Consider the following 17,300-nt stretch of genomic DNA (forward strand, 5'->3'; position numbering starts at 1 on the left):
CTTTGGTCAGTTTAATCAATAAAACAAGTCCAATCAAGAAAAGTGACACCACACGTTGTACACCGAGCACCACTTAAAAAATACGGTAGCTAGTAGGCCGTGGATGGTCATCAAAAACAAGGTCAAGGTTTCTCATTCCTAAAAAGTCAATTTAACATTGTTGTAAGCCACTGTAACATTATGAATATCTTTGAACATTAGCACTTAAATGCTGTGCTTGAATGTAGAAAAATTTGAAAAAAAAACATGCATAACGTGTTTCACATTCAAAGTTAAATAAAAATTGTGCCTGCTCACAAAAGTGTGTTGGACTCAAAGGGAGAATTTGTATTTAAAAATAAAATAACTCACGTATTTCATGTTTGTTGAAACAGTCATTATGAAAAAATGGCCGTCTCTGGTTTGTGCCTTTAATTTGATGTACATGAAACCACCATGCCTGAGGAAAAGCAACTAATGGAGGCAGGGACATATGAGATGGCAATCATTTATCACATATTCATGCCCGCGGAGGTGTGCCTGCGATGTGTGTGACTAGCGATTGACACCTTGTAAGTCACACCCGTCTCTAATTGGTTGTTTTTTTTTCTTGTGCACAGTGGTTTCGGGAAAAAGTCAAATTAGATTAGACAAGATGGGGCCAGAAATGACTGATTTTGCGTTTTCATAGATCATATATTTCTTACATTGTGCAGCTGTCAAGAAGTCATAATGAATGCAAAACAATTACCACCAAAAACTTTTATTTTTCTTGAAAATGTATCGCACATAAGTGAAAAAAAATTTCACCGAAGTAAACAGTAATGATTGTATCTAAATAAATTTTGATTTTGGGGTTGCATCTCTTCCTGTGAGGCATTTGTATGTTCTTCTCCTTGCTGATGTGGGCTTTCTGCAGGTACTGCGGCTTCCTCCCGCATTCCACACTCAACTGTCCTGCGTGAATGTAGGTGTGAATGGTTGTTTTGTTTGGATGTGCCGATCGGGTAGCGACCAGTTCAGTGTGTACCCCTCAACTGGGATAGGCTCCAGCTTAGCTGGACTCAAAGTGAGGACAAGACAGACAGAGAAAGGATGGATGGATAGCGGTTAAAGGTTAAATGCAAATGTGCTTGCAAGTTGAATACAACTGAACTGTACTTAACAAATGCGTCATACTGGACTCCTAAAAAGGCGACGAGACTCAACATATTTCGTTATATCACACTTTCACATATCACAATTTTGAATCACTATTCCAAACCATTAAAAATGACAAATGTGGTCGCCTTCATGTCGTGATAGCATTCAGAATCCTCCTTTCGTTAGCATGAAAATGAGTTTCCTCCCGTATTAATTATAGAGTTAGTAGTGTGTGAATACACCTCTTTCCCAACAACCAGGTCTCCAACCCCCCCCCCCACCGTTGACAGCTTTGGTTGCAATTGAAAAGCTGCTGCATTAATGAATCCCAAACAATTAGGCGCTTCTTTTGTGTGAGAAACACACACATGCTTGGCCATGTCTCCTGACAACCTTCAGCTCTCTGGCTCCAGCTGCCTCAGTCGAGCTCAGCACAACACTGTGTGTGCATGTGTATGTACTGTATGTCAGTGTTTCTCAACCTTTATTGAGCCAAGGCACAAAAAAAAACCTCACCGCACACCACGTAGCAAAACGGTTCACCAAAAATGGCTTATCAAATTTATCAACAACTGGCTCCTATCGCTCCATGCTACAAGCTAGTAAATTAATCTGCATGAGTTTGCGGTCTGTTTAACGTTATTGTTGGAACATCATAGCCGTTGGTTTAATGTTATGTTACGTTCCAAACAGCCACCACCAAACTTGTTGTTAACACATCTTTGTGGTGAACTGCGATGTGTCTTTTCAGGTTTGATGTTTTTCCTCTCTATCTTGTGCCTGTATTCCTTCCCTTGTACTAAAATCAAGCGGAAATCTGTCCATATATCACGTCATCTCTTTCTGCCAGGCCCCCTGCAAAGCATGACCAATAATGCTTAAGTTTTACGCAATGGTTATTCTGCTGCGACAGGCAACTCACCGCGAGAACTCGCCACCTAACCTAGAGTTATTTTTGCCACGAATCGTGCGAGAACTTTGTCGAGAGAGCGGTAATTGACACTAAGAAATCATAATGTTCGTCTGGTCTTTGCTCTGAAATGACTTTGCTCTGCTTTGAACTAAAAGGTCCATAGATTTCAGCCCAGTTTTTCTTTAAGGAAGTACATTTTCGTCTCAAAGCCTAAAGCGCCTGGCTCAACAGCTCCCCAAATCCTAAGGTCGTCTTTGAATTACCCTCAAAAAGTTTTCCCACAAATTCGCCACCGACAATATTATTAATATCTCAGCCCCCGGAGCAGACAGAAACATAATTCCAAAAGAATTTGAGACCTTAGACATGGGGCTTGCACACAGGCCTGAGTTTATTCATCTGTACTGTTTCGATCGAAGATGTAAAAATAAAGTGTCAGTGCAAGAGAAGCACTATTTTTAATGTAAAAAAAGAATGAGTTGTAATTACCATCCTCTATTCTTGTTACAAAGACGTTGATAATGTCATTGTCTACAAACATATATCTTAACTATATATCACGTTCAACTAGTTCTACTGGTTCAAAGTCCATCTATATCATTTCAGAGCGATCGACGGCATTCGCCATTATAACTCAAAAGAATTACGGAACATCCTGTAAGGGCTTACGACATCGTCACGTGTATATTCTGATGCATTTTATTGGTTAAGAGACCGATAATTAAATAATAAAAAGCAAAAATGAGCGTGAAAAATGTGCGTTGATGAAAATATTTTTGTATAGTTAACAGGACCGGGTGGGACTACCCCACCTCTCACCCGAAGTCAGCAGGGATAGGCTCCATACACCCACAACCGCAGTGAGGATATGTGTTTTAGGAAATAAATGAATCATATTCATTGTAGTGAGCCAAAAAATGCTAAATGAATGCAACAAACAGGACTGTTGATGATGTAAATACTGGCATGTAGCCCACGAGCCATGCTTTGCTCACCTTGTTACCTCATTAGAAAAGTGTGCATATATTTTCAAGATGTATTTTTGATTATCCCTTGGGGGAAAGAGTAAATGATTTGTGCATACTCTTTCACCTCACCACACTTAATCTCTTGCTATCGACACACACACAGCAAATCACATTGGGCAGGGATTTGCATGCATCCAGCTTTTTCCTGGAACAGAACGCAATTTTTCTGTTACAAGATAAAGGAAGGAAAGCGTAAAATTAAGCACCGTGTTTTTTCCTTGTCCTCTTGGTGTTGCGCTGAAGAAGACGGCCATTAAAACATCTCCTTCCTCATGCATTATACATCATTCTGATCCCTCTGTGCCATTACGTGAGCTCAGATTTTAGAGATAAGCGATTTTGGGCAGAGCATCAAATGAAATGCGAGGCGAGCTCTGTGAACTTTTCGCAAGCAAACCACTTCTTTTGTACTATATCCCTTTTTGTGCAACAACTATACACTATACCAGATGCTGTCCATTTAGGCTGAGAGGTTTTCTGTCAAGTCATCGCTTTCCAATTACATTGAAGTTTAATTAAAAGCCGAATATACCTTGACTTACAAGTGCCCCAATTTGAGTGTTCTGAGTTAGTTTCAACTTACTACATCCAGCCACGGGCAATTCACATCGGTTAGCCTCGCAGCGAAAACCTGTCTGTACATTGTTTTTAAGTGAACTGAAGTAAAACGTAGTTTAATTCTTTACAGACAGGAGGGATTACAGGCATCTCATTCATTTCAATGGGTAAAGTTGATATGAGATAAGAGTGACATGAGTTATGTTATCCGGGTATGTTATGTTAGGGGTATGAGTTATGAACTCACATATTGAAGTCCAGTTACCACTGTATTTTCCTGTAATTTCCCCCCAAAAATGTTCCCCACCCACTACATAATAATATTAAATATTTTAAAATTAAAATTGAATAAATATTAAATAATAATAATTATTTAATTCAATAAACACACGTAAATATTACTTCATTTGGGGGCTGGAACGATTGAATTTCATTCATTCATTCATTTCAATGGGAAATGTGACTAGATTTATGAACATTTCAAGTTGCAAACATGCTCATGGAACCGATTAAGTTTGTAACTTGAGTTTGCACTGTATATGGAATATTGCATTGTGTGTACCATTAAACTAGTGTAAATTCACACTATTTTGGTTGTTTTAAATACATAACATGTAATTCTCTTCTGTTTTATGTTCATTTTGACAGTAAAATTTACTGTGAGTAGCAATAAACAACTTAAAGACTTGCTATTTTGATATTTATATTTTTATATTTCACTTTGAGATAAACTGCTGCTTATTAAGTGAGCTGTGTTATCTGCCACCTGCTTTTATCTTGAAAAAAATACCGTTAATTGGGTCATTCCTAAGTCGAGGTACCACTGTACTATATAACAGATGATGGCTATTTAGGCTGAAAGGTTTTCTGTCAAGTCTGTTCTTTCTTCCTACATCTCAAGTTTAATTAAAAGGAAAAAAAAGGCTCTTCTGAGGCAGACTAACACAAAAGAATGTCAAATGGAATGCGAGTAACATCAGAGACGCAGTATCATGACGGTATGTGAAGGCCTTGATTCAAGGTTGAATGTGCCTTTTACACTTTAGGAAAAAAAACAAAACAAATACACTAAAATACTCATTGGCTGGCGCGTGTACGCACACGCCTCTGTGTGTGCGCGCGCGTGTCATTGATGAGGATATCACTTGGAGAATAAAAGTCTGATCTGCTCTCATAGCACTCTCCTTCTGGGATCAACTCACGGATGCAATTAACTTAAATCTGTCTGTGGAAATTTGATTGACTGCAACAAACAACAAATTAATCCCCCTTCGGCAGCATCCAAACATGAAAAAAGCGGGCGGTGCAGTTTGTCAGAGTGGAAGGAGGATTGAAACAGAATGAGAACGAGGGCGCGAGAGAGCGAGTAGGTAAATCCTAGCTATGTTGTTCCTTTCTTGAAATTTTTTCGATTTAATTATTCGCCTTCCGGAAGCCGACATTAATAATGAAGAGGCATTTGCAGATGTCACTTTGTGTTGCCTGGCAAGGAAGGGGCTGAGGCAAGTGTCAGCGTAGGGGTGTTGAGGTGGTGGGGTGCGTACCGCAGGCGTAAGCCAATGCTGCTTATGTTGGCCTTTTCCAGGGTTCACATTGCAGTCGTTTATCTTTACAACCCGTAACCAGGGCTGGTGAGGCTCGCGTTACATATTCAGCATAGTCTAATGACATTCGCTGGGCAGGTCTGCTACTGTTGAGCTTGAGAAGAGCCTTGAAGCAAACTCAAAAGACGACACACTCATACGTCAACCCTGATTGTTGCTTAAGAATTACAGTGGCAAGCCGTTGGAGCATTCATTTACTATCCTTGATATACACCCTACGGTCTAGATACTCTTCGTCCTCACTAGAAGGACAATTCAGCACACTAGTAGAATGACTGTCTTGGCACTAGGACCAGTGATGGTAGCAACAGCATTATAAATAAAGGCATTACTCACATGCACTACATTTTCTATAATATAATTTTACTACTTACTATATATATAATCAGCATCGTTCCTCCGTCCCCACATTCCCGTGCTGCATATTTACCCACGTGGTCTCGGCCCGTCCCTCGTCTGCAACAGCCATTCGGCATCGTTGGTAATCAAAATTTAAAGTCCTATACTCATCTTAAATATTGTTGGAAATACCCTCAAATTAAAGCACATCTTGATTGTTTCAAATCCATTGTGGGGTTGTACAGAGCTGGACTGATGAAAATTGTGTGAACGTCCAAATGTTTATGGACCTGACTTTGTGTTAGCACAACAACTGCTAGCATGTTAGCATTGCATCAATTCTTGACATTCATTAAATCTCATAGATATGTTTGTGCAGTGCTCTCATGCTTGTTAAAACGAATAAATTCAAAATCATAATTCAGAGGAGGGTGGCACGGTAGTCGACTGGTTAGCTAGTTCGCCTCACAGTTCAGAGCTCGTTGGTTCGATCCCGGCCCCGGCCTCCCTGTGTGGAGTTTGCATATTCTCCCCCTTGGTTGCGTGGGTTTCCTCCCACATTCCAAAAACATGCAGGGTAAGTTGATTGGACACTCTAAATTGCCCCTAGGTGTGATTGTGAGTGTGAATGTTTGTTTGTCTCTGTGTGCCCTGCGATTGGCTGGCAACCAGTTCAGGGTGTCCCCCTACTGCCCGAAGACAGCTGGGATAGGCTCCAGCACACCCGCGACCCTTGTGAGGATGAGCGGTATGGATAATGAATGAATGAATGAATGAATTCAGAGGAGTACCGTAAACCGCACCGTAAATACCCATAGTGCATTTTTTTTAAAAAGAAGGGGGAAAAAATCCAGCTCTCTGAAGGTTTTACATTTCTTTAGTGTGTGCATGTGCATCGTAGTTTGACATATTTATCTGCACCTTACACAACACACTCCTTTTCTTCAGTCATCACTTTCCCCGCATGTATATTACTTGCTTATGCAGAGGCATCATGCAGCCGTGCCCTCCTTTTCTAGAGCAGAAATTGAATTTGCATGAAATATGCTCACACCAAATTGCATCTGACTCCGGGAGGAGGTAATATGTGGCAGCCGCCCCTGTCGGAAATGATTGTGCTCAGAAAAAGGCTCGGCGACGATGATGTTGATGAAGTATTCTTCTGTGGTGAAATTGAATACCAAAAAAGACGTGGTTATACACACACTTTTTTCTGACCCGCGCAGAAAATATCTGGTTGTGTCCACGTGTTCTGACATTTGGAAAGTCAGAACTCTTACTAGTATTGTACACAATAGTCACATTTGACACATAATGACACATTTCTACCAGTATAGACTTTCATGCTGATGCAATAAGTCAGTCCCTTCAAATTCCACAGTTTCGTTTTAGAATAAAGTTATATACAAGTAAAAGATCATCGGCATTTAATTGTGGATATCGCTCAAGAGTGATCAAAAAATCTCTCTGTGGTTCTCAAAATGGCGTAAAAATGGCATAGTAGGCTGAAAGTATTTATCAAACACAAGAAAGCAGTTTTATTTCTAAAAAGCATATTCCAAATTATTGTAAGCCGCTGTAACCATATGCACAGTTGAACAATGACTAAATAGAGGAAAATAAATGTACTTGACACATGATCAACACAAATTGTACCGAAATAAAAGTATGAAAAAAAAAACAGTTGTAACATATTAAATACAAATGTTTTGTACTTGTACTATATGCACATGAAAGTTTCCAACTTTGAAAATGTCCAAGTTTCACAGCCCTAATTGTAGATACGCAACGATGACTACATTTGAAAGCTTGCAATTTGGTTGATTTGTCTCAGGCCGTCTGTTTGGAGCAGCTGGGGAGCAGCCCTTCATTGGCTCCACATTGTCAAGTGCCTTTCCTCTGGTGAACCACCCAGCCTTTGGGGCCCTCTACACTGCTGGAGTGGGCAGGCCAGAGTTTGGAGGCCTTGGCTCCCTAGGCATGTCAGCTGCTCTGGCTGCCCACCCCCAGCTAGGAGCCTTGTCAGGTAGGACGTGGGGGGTGCAAAAACACGGGAACATAACGACTGATTTTTGTCCCTTTGGATTATTAACGCGGTGTCGATTCCCCTCTTGACAGAGTGGTGGCGAGCCGCTGAAGCCCACGGGCGAGGAGCCGCTGCCTTTCTTCCTTCTTTCATAGGTTTCCCTCCATTCTTTACCCCACATATTCAGCCAAACCATAGCGCCAGTCCTGTTCAGATCAGAATGCCCAGCAAGAATAGCCAAGAGCCACCTAAAGGTATGCCACACAGACACAGTTACGTAACTTTAAACATAATGCTAGAGAACAATGTGTTTTAGCTTATTTTTCATCTCATGCTACATGTAAGTAATAAATGTTTGCAAGAATGAATGACATTGCAGTCAAAACACGACAGCCAAACACAGCATATTCCGGGACACTAGTGAATAGATTTGTTTGGATTTAGAATAGTGAAATAGTGGAAACTGAATCAATTCACTCCAATGCCAAAATATCAGTATCATAAAACCAATGGAAAGCCGGTTGAGCATATTTTCTATAGCTTTGTTACGTCATTCTGCTTATGCCCCTTGTCATCACTGTTATGACAATTTATCGCACTACTAGGACGACTAGTGCATGCGACGAAAACGACTGTCTTCGTAGTAACTTTTTTTATTCCGTGAGTGCCCCTTTTGTCCTACTGGTATGACTTCAACCTCGATATCAAGTATACTGACTTAACTGACAGGTATAAAAGTGACATTACTGCTTTTGCTTTTGCTTGGAAGCCTTAACAGAAGGTACCAGAGTAAGACCGTTTTATTACCAGACGTTGTATTTTGGTTTTATGATCATCACATTTTTTTCTCTTGGCCTTCCGTGATGGCATCGCAGGAAATAACACTTACAGATTTAATCATTTATATTCTCAGGGATCTTAAGGATATTCTTGTAAGAATTGCTACAGTCTCACAACATGGGAGAAGAGATGAAGTCAAGCCTCGTGGCTATTTAAACTGGTTTTTGCACAAATGCAGAGACATGTTTTCCCCCAAAATATGAATCAGAATTGTATGACGGCAGTGACATTTGCCTTCGTAGTTTTCGCTGTAACCACATTTTGCAATAATGCTCCCTTCTCCTGATCAGTTTACCCCTTTTTCAAGACAAATTAATTGGTCTCCATTCAGTCACACATACCCTTTTGGTTTGCTTTCGCAATCTTTTTTTCTTGCACCCTTTTCAATTTCAGAGTCTCGTGTATTATGTCAGCCATTCGTGGACTTGTATATTTTGCAGCCAGCATGTTTGATGAGTTAGATGCTCAAATCAATATTTGCCTCAGTCCAATCTGTACTTGGTTCCAGATATTTTATTAGACTGTGTTTGAAAAGTTAATAGGTGAAACAGACATTCTTCTTTATGTTTCAAGGGGTGAATGGCGCAGTAAATGGCAGCAGTGTCTGTCCGCCCACAGCGCAGCCTGGGAGCTATAGTGTAAGTCCAACCCCTGTCCAGGCATCGACCAATTTAACCAAAAAAGCAGAGCCCACCAATAGTCCCTGTCAGAATAGCCCAGCTAAGATGGTGGAAAAACCCACTCTGAAATCTAAGGAAAGGGTAAGTTTCTTACGATTTTACCAGTTTAAAAAAACAACATACTACTGTATGTTAAATGGAGATCATGCATATAGTGATGCTTATTTTTTCCTTTTCTCAACTCAGAGGCAACGTAAGAAGGCAGGAGAGGCTCCTGGAGTAAGTAACAGTGAAACAGGCACATCTTCAGACAGCTCAAGCGACGGGTCCCTCAGCAGTGATTTGGAGGACCTCGCGGAGGATGATGAAGAGGACGATGATGAAGACGAGGACGATGACTTGTCAGACTCTGAGAAACAGATACAGAAGAAGTCAAAGGTGAATATGAATGATGCACACAGTAGCAGGTAGGGCTGTAACTATTGAAAATCGATATAAAATCGCTGTAAATGCTTCAAATATGCATCGATGTAAAAAAAAAAAAAAAAAACAAGAATCGATTTGCAACTCCATGTTAACAATAGGTGGTCTCTCATCTCTCACCTTCTGCAACGCACATGCACAGTAGTGGTAATCTGGGTCATCCGTGATGTAAACAGAAGTATTGTGGTTAATAGTGTCATGGCTACCCGTGTGAAAGTTAGCAACAGAATCCAAAAGTCTGGACGCCTTTCACAAAATCAATTAAAATGATGTAAATCTCCCTTTCATAGCAACACGGCGGTGATAAAGGAGCATCTAAAAAGGAAGCACGTGGTGGCTGATAGCCGATTTAATTCATGACATAGGGACAGTCGTTTCTGGAAGCTAGCTAGTTAGCACATACAGCATATATCTGCAGCACCACACTAGCGCACAAGCATACTAGCGAGTTTTAAAAAAAAAAAGTCATATCGAATTGAAAATCTGGAACTGAAATCTAATCGAATCGGGGCTTGAGTGAATTGTTACATCCCTAGTAGCAGGCCTTGCATTTGGTACCTTGACATTCAGTGGGGACATTTACTAATTAATCCTCATTTTAATACCACTACTACCACATTGCAATTATAGGAACCTCCAATCTATACAAAGATGCTTTATAATAACAGCATGCAACTGGAGCAGTTCATATCAGAATCAATATTCATCTAACAACATGACAAAAACGAAGAAATGCAGGAAAATGCTTCACACTCACCAGAGATGCTGGTTATTAAATGTGTTTGTGGCAGAGGGCTACAGATGTGCTTAACTAATCGAGAGGTTTGCTTTGACCAACCAATCAGAGGACGGAATTTGAAATCTGATTAAAGTAACAGTCCCATTGCTTGTACAGTTTGAAGTTACAACAGCCAGCACTACTGATTCTAAAGGCAGCTTAGATTGCAATGTCAACACATAAAGGTAGAGATGTGATTGGCCAAACAAATAATAATAAAGTGCTGGAAGCAGTGTGGCCGAGGATTGAAATGGAACTATCCCTCCATTCATTATGCAAACCGCTTACCCTCACGAGGGTTGTGGCGGTGCTGGAGCCTATCCCAGCTGTATTCGGGTGGGGGACACCCTGAATAGGTACCAAATATGCGTGGCTGAAGGTGAATATTTGCTAAAATAGTAAGTTTACAACTCCTTTGTTTCAGAAGGCTTTTTAAATGTCTGTTTCCTCCCTAGGTTCTGATACCAATCACTGGAAAAACAGACTCTGGGCTCCACACAGCAGAAAACCAGGACAACCACATCCAGACAGTCTCCAACCCCCCAACCCTCATTCCCATAGCCCACTCTGTGTCTCCCCCTGTCCTGTCCCAAACTTCACCACTGGCTATACACTCGTCCAGATCCAGACCAGAACAACACTTCAGTGTGATCCAGTCCACTGGTCTGGCTGCCAACTCAAAGTCCCTGGCACTCCTCAGCCAGCCCCACAGGGAGTCCTCGCCGTCATCGTCCCCCATCGCCCTCACCCACTCTCCAAATGCGCTCGCCAGCTCTGCATCTCCCAAACGTCTCAAACTGCTGCCCTCCTCCTCGTCCCCTCAGCACCAGCCCCTCTCCCTCTCCTCCTCCCCCAAGCCTGTTTCGGTGCCCTCCCCCCCATGCTCGGCCTTCCCGCTCTCTACCTCCCCGAAGGATTTTACTTTGACCTCATCTGTAACGAGCCCCCACAAGTCCTCACTGAAGCCACCTCAGTACGCTGCCGCGGGCAGTGCCAAAGCCAACAACAGGAGGAAACTGCTTGAAGATTCACTTGCACAGATCAATGAGTTTAGACTGAAACAGGTAAGTCAGTTGAATTGCGAACATCAAGCCGGGGAAGTCGGGAAGTTGTGTCTTTTGTTTCGCCCTGTACACGGTCCCGACCCACCTATGATAAGAGATCATATTTTTTTTAAAAAGCTTTAAAAAAAAAAAGTGTTACCTCTTCCAAACGCAAAACGCACTTTCAATTTTAAAGTTTTTTTTTTTCCCTGATAGTCTATTGTACCGATAGTCTACTGTATAACAACACTTTGAATAAATGAAAGCGCTTTCTCACCTACACATAGGATTGGGGATTGGGCATCAAGAACTGGGAATCGAGTGGAACCGGGTTCCATCATTCCGGTTCTCCCGGAACTGTTCAGATTTTAGAATGTCGGTGCTAAGTTTCGATTCATGGTTAGCGCCTAGCCATAGTACGGCTTAGCCGGCTAAGTACGTCTAATTGCAACATTGAGCCAACAGGTTCAACACACAAATGCACATATCCAGCTAATATTTAGTTTATAGCATACGCAGCTGCAGCATATACATAAATACTGTACTTACAGATACATCATATGTTTACATAGACTGCTTAGATTAGATAGACTTTCCTTGCTTGCCTTTAAAATGCAGCATTGTGTTCAACATACATATTTTCTTTCTATAAAGCAAGACAAGGTTAGCCAATCAATTGGTGTTCAGTAGCATGCTTTCAGTAACAGCTGCATTATTTTATTGTCTTGAACGTCTCAAAAATAAAGCTCTTGTGAAAAATAATACTAAATAATATCACAAAAAATGTATTAAAAATAATATACTGGTTAAAAATAGCCTTTGAATAATCCATGGCAAAGTTCACAAATAGTAAAAAGTTCATGAAATTGAAGAACAGAGAAGTTCATGTGATTTGTCCAAACCAGAATCGAATCAAAGAAGCGAAATCGTAACCGGAATCGGAATCGTCCTAATTCATACGATGCCCAACCCTACTTACCGGTACACAGTTCTCCAAATAAGAAGCAGAGACCGTGCATGCCGCAAGCTTTTATTTGTCACTCCCTCTAGAAAACATAATTGACGGGTAAATGGAAATTAGCATTGTTATGGTAATTATAAACCTTCAAACAACTGCAACAGCAACAAAAAACAATCGCTTAAAAATCCACAATATGGCGGAGGCGAGAAAATACATCTAGGGCTCACTGTAATTTTTTTCCACATTGCATTACCATTTCTTGTGTGCAGTTAATTCAGCATTATCAAGAACTTAATCTCTGTCCCGAAAATTGGTCCAAACAAGAAATAATGGAAAGGAAAACAATGATGAACTATGATGTCATTGCATTTACTAATAGTGAGCAATAATGAGATCGGCAAAACAATTAGGCTAAGAAATTAGGTTTCTCAGCATTCAAATCGAATTTGTATTCAATCTATAGTTTACGTTAATGGAACCCGATTGTCTGAAATCATAACTTTTTTCACACCGCTCTCTATTCAGTTAAATGGTTGCTGTGAAGTTTTGAACGAAACCAAACCAATGAAAATGCCCAAACCAATTTTGATTTTGTCACGACTGAATGAAGGGAGGTTTTTATGGATTCTTGAAGAGACTTGAACCAACGTAAATCTTTCCTTTAGTCTGCTTTTTTACACTTAATGTACCAATTGAGCTTGCATAGGAATTAATCTTAACCATCTAGTATACATCATGGTGCTTGTAGTTGATACCTTAAACTTGGTGGATTCGTCTTTCAAAAATGTCATTCAAATCATATTCTTTAGAGTACATTTAAATGACAGCATTGCAATCAATTGGCTAAACCCAATGAGATCATTTTATGTGTGTGATTAATTTCCTTTTTTCTGTTTCACAAGCGTAGGGGCTTACAGTGGCCTAAATTCCCCCTGTGGTTCTCTGCACTTGTACTGTATTTCACACTCGATGAAATTGATTTGTTTCACTTCATATCACATTCAGTTGAAAGTGCAATGCTAAAACGTAACCTTTTTCTTCCAGACAGGCTCAAGAAAGCTTGGTGCCAGAGGGGCAAACTATCATAGAGCTTGTCAATTGCCAAGACAAATAATTGTGTTTTTAGAGAGACAACCGGTGTCGAATTTGGTACCATGCCTGTGGTTATGTGTTAGTATTTTTTCCCCCTTAGTTAACTGTACCAGTGTTCTGCATTGTAGTTAGTCAGCTGCTCAAGCAAACAACAGTGATACAAACTGACAGCTCGAGCAACTGCACTTTGTTCCATTTTCCCCATTTTTCTTCTGACCTTTCATTGTGCCTCTCATTTTTGCTATTTCCCGCCGCCCCCCTGACTCCTTGCCTCTTCTTGTTTTCTCTCTTCTCTTCTCTTCTCTTCTCTTCTCTTCTCCTGTTCCCAGACTCTCATGTCCCAAGGGCAGACGTTCCCAGCTGAGCTAAGGAAGCAGGGGCCAAACAAGTCTCCCAAGGGGAAGTCTCTGTCTTCTTCGCCGTTGCCACCCGCTTTGCCTCCTCCACCCCAGAACAATCACTCCAATCTCTTCCTCTCGAGCGCCTTGCTCGGGCTTCCTGAACCTAATCACCCCAACGGAGTCATCCAAAGCACCACTCAGGACGCGCCTTTGGCCCTCATCGCCAAACCTCGCAAAAACTCTGCCTCCCAAGGCAAGTCCCCTCAGTGCGACTCTGATGGTGGGTCAATGCCTGTCAATCTTAGCACAGGGGCGAGTAGGACCCAAACAAGCGCCCAGGCCGGGCTTCCCTCGCAGCCGCCTACTACCTCACCTCATGCCGCGAGCTACGGCTCAAGAAAGAGCAAGACCCCAAAGGGGAAGGGACAGACGCCAGGCCTGACACAAGGACCGGGACAGACTGGGCCTTTAGCGAACTGGAAAGGCTTCTCTCAGAACCATTTGGTACAGTCTTTAGTAGATTTGTTTCGTGGAGGAGAGTCAGGGATGGGGATCCCGGGAGTCGGCATCCCCGGTGTTGGCATTCCTGGGGTGGGGATTCCTGGTAATTGTAACCCTGCGGCCGGTCTCCCTGCTAATAAGGAATCTGACGACTCGGGCGATGACGACGATGATGAGGATGATGACCTTGAAGAAGAAGAGGAGGAGGATGACGACTCTGATGACAGCTTGTCAGGTTGGTACTGTTTTTGTACAGCAGTAAACATCATTCAACACTTAACCTCCGGCCTTTTTGCTATGCTTTCAGCTTGTTTGTAAGAATTTTATTTTTGCTGGATAAAGTTTTCAAATAACACCAGTTCTTATCACTTGTATAAAATATCTAACTTCTAAAATTCAAGTTTGTTTTGCACAACGGGCAGGTTTAAAACAACCTAAAAAATCAGCTTTTTTCTTAAATTGCTAATAATAGTCTTTCTAGAGCCAACAAACGGAGCTTCCACTTCTTTGTCATCAGACGGTGGGTCTACTTCTTAAAATCAGAACTGTCGTTCATTTTTTAGTGCAGTAAACCATTGAATGCCTCATTTGAAAAACGGCAATATTACATTAACTTGCACCCTTCCCAAAAATTGGTAATGTTAGTCATTTCATTTTGGCAAAAAATATCTGCCAAAATTGCATTTTTGTTCATTTTTTGCAGATACTAAACATTTTTTTTCCACAATGTCCCTCAACATAAGATTAAAATGAATTAAAAATTACATACTTGCATATTTGTGGTTCACCCTTTTACGTGTCTTCGAGCTTCAAATTAAATGTTAAAAATATGAGAAAAGGAGCAATTGTGTCAACAGAATTTACCATTTGTGCAATTGTATGAATAAATAATTGTCGTTTACATGATGTAATTACGCGGCACGGTGGACGACTGGTTAGCACGTCCGCCTCACAGTTCAGGGGTCGTGGGTTTGCTTCCGGCTCCGGCCTCCCTGTGTGGAGTTTGCATGTTCTACCCGTGCCTGCGTGGGTTTTCTCCGGGTACTCCGGTTTCGTCCCACATTCCAAAAACATGCATGGTAGGTCGATTAGACACTCTAAATTGCCCCTAGGTGTGATTGTGAGAGCGGAGATTTGTTTGTCTCTCTGTGCCCTGCAATTGGCTGGCAATCAATTCAGTGTGTCCCCCGCCTACTGCCCGAAGACAGCTGGGATAGGCTCCAGCACGCCCGCGACTCTTGTGAGGATAACTGGTATAGATAATGGATGGATGGATGGATGATGTAATTACATTTTTGGATTTTCACAGTCATAACAGCCCTCTGTGGTAAACCTTAAGTTGGGGTTGCCTAAGGAATCTCATTGAGTTGTGTCCTTTATTTTTAAACCGTGAACTGAATGTTAATTCTCATGATTGTGCACAGCCAGTCATTGCAAGGTGCTGTACACAATTCCTGGGAGCTGTAAACATTGCAGCTCTTGTGTGGTCTCATAAATCAAGCATGTTTACACCTTTAGATTGAGAAGTATGACAGCGTGTTCTAATTACTGCAGAAGTACTGTAACTTCACAGAGCCACTGAGGAGTAATGGATCAATATTCCCTTGCCACCTCGATCCAAAAGAAGAATAGAGACAGTTTTTGTGTCAAGTTTTACAACGTGGCTCAGATGGTACATTGGTTGTTTCCCTAGCTTGAGGGTTGCGAGTTATATCTTGGTCCCTGTGACCATGTTGAAGCGCCAGTTAATCCTAATGCTACATCAATCAGTAAATGAGAGTGTGTTAAAATAAGTACCTTGAAGGAAGAAAAGTGCTGTACAAGTAAAAGCCCATTTAAAATGACATCCGATATTAAATCCAGGCACACTGGTGGAAAAAGCAAAGGTTATACTTGACCAAAATGTATTTTTTTTGCTTCACCTAATTTACAAAGGATCTTTTTTTTCCATAAAAGATCATATAAAAGAAGTAAAGCACCACAGCAGTGGTAATAGAATGTATTATGTTATGTGAAAGTGTCAAATTTGAACTGAACCCTCAGTTATTGTGGGTATGTTCCAGACCCGCAAAAGGTCAGAGACAAACTTTTTTTTTCAGTTTTACCCCTCACACACGACACACTTAAACCAATTTGAACATTTCTTTTTTTTTTTTTTTTTTCACGCTAGGTATTCCTTAGTGCCTGTTGTGACTGTCAAGAAACGGAAGACTACCTTAAACAAAAAGATCTAAACAGTTCTCCATATAATAAGCATAGCATTTGCGTACGTTTTACTCTAAAAGGTTTATTGCCGTAAAGTTACTAACATAGTCAGTTCCAGAAAGTAAATTTTACTCTAAAAGATTATATTTGATCCCAGTAAACACAGTAAAATCTGAGAGTAAAGAGAGTAAAGTACATTATCTATAAAATATATATAATATATACTATTATCTAAGTTTTTTACGCTGAATACTTTACTCTCAAAGTTGACTCTGTTTATTGGGACCAAATAGTATTTTTAGAGTAAATTTTACTCTATGAAATTTTCTATGTAGTATGACAAAAATGCCATTTAGTTTTTACTGAACCATTGTACTGAAGGATATCTTAATATATTAAGTATATTTAGATTTCCAACTGCATATAGAAAGTAAAGTTGGTCCCAAATTCGTCCCGTCGGAAATGTGAGTCCATCACAACAGCCGCTTGTCCAATGAAGCCACCATATATGTTTGTAACACTATTAAGAAAACGTATTTTTGAGGCAATGAAAAAGTTCAGTAAGACTGAATAAAAACGAAAATAGTAAGTACTCACCGCTTTTAACCGAATGTACGACAGCTAGGACAAAAAGTTAGAAAATGCCCACGAAAACACTTATCGGCGTTGTGCGCAAGCGCATTGGGCATTGTTAGGACATCTCGATGGGTAGGATGGAATTTCAGAACGCCGGCTTGACAAAAAGGCAGCTAGACGAACGGCGGAAGGGTACCCAGGCTGCAGACGAATGGCCAAATGTTAGTAAAATGCCCACCTCTGCGAATTGTAATTGATGTGGAAAACATA

At 40.9% G+C, this 17,300-nt stretch overlaps 1 protein-coding gene across 8 annotated transcripts in view; it reads left to right on the forward strand.

The window, feature by feature from the left end:
* baz2ba (bromodomain adjacent to zinc finger domain, 2Ba) overlaps positions 1–17,300 on the forward strand; it is a 110,985-nt gene that overhangs the window by 61,686 nt on the left and 31,999 nt on the right. For all 8 annotated transcript variants that reach the window (XM_086025625.1, XM_086025630.1, XM_086025632.1 and 5 more), the window contains 6 exons: positions 7,399–7,590; positions 7,683–7,844; positions 9,004–9,191; positions 9,297–9,488; positions 10,767–11,375; positions 13,737–14,484. In XM_086025625.1, the coding sequence (XP_085881751.1) occupies positions 7,399–7,590; positions 7,683–7,844; positions 9,004–9,191; positions 9,297–9,488; positions 10,767–11,375; positions 13,737–14,484 (2,091 nt within the window). The remainder of the gene's footprint in view (positions 1–7,398; positions 7,591–7,682; positions 7,845–9,003; positions 9,192–9,296; positions 9,489–10,766; positions 11,376–13,736; positions 14,485–17,300) is intronic.

The sequence above is a fragment of the Filicampus tigris genome, chromosome 3 (assembly GCF_054856515.1).
Source record: "Filicampus tigris isolate MCC_2025a chromosome 3, RoL_Ftig_1.0, whole genome shotgun sequence".
Classification (NCBI taxonomy): domain Eukaryota; kingdom Metazoa; phylum Chordata; class Actinopteri; order Syngnathiformes; family Syngnathidae; genus Filicampus; species Filicampus tigris.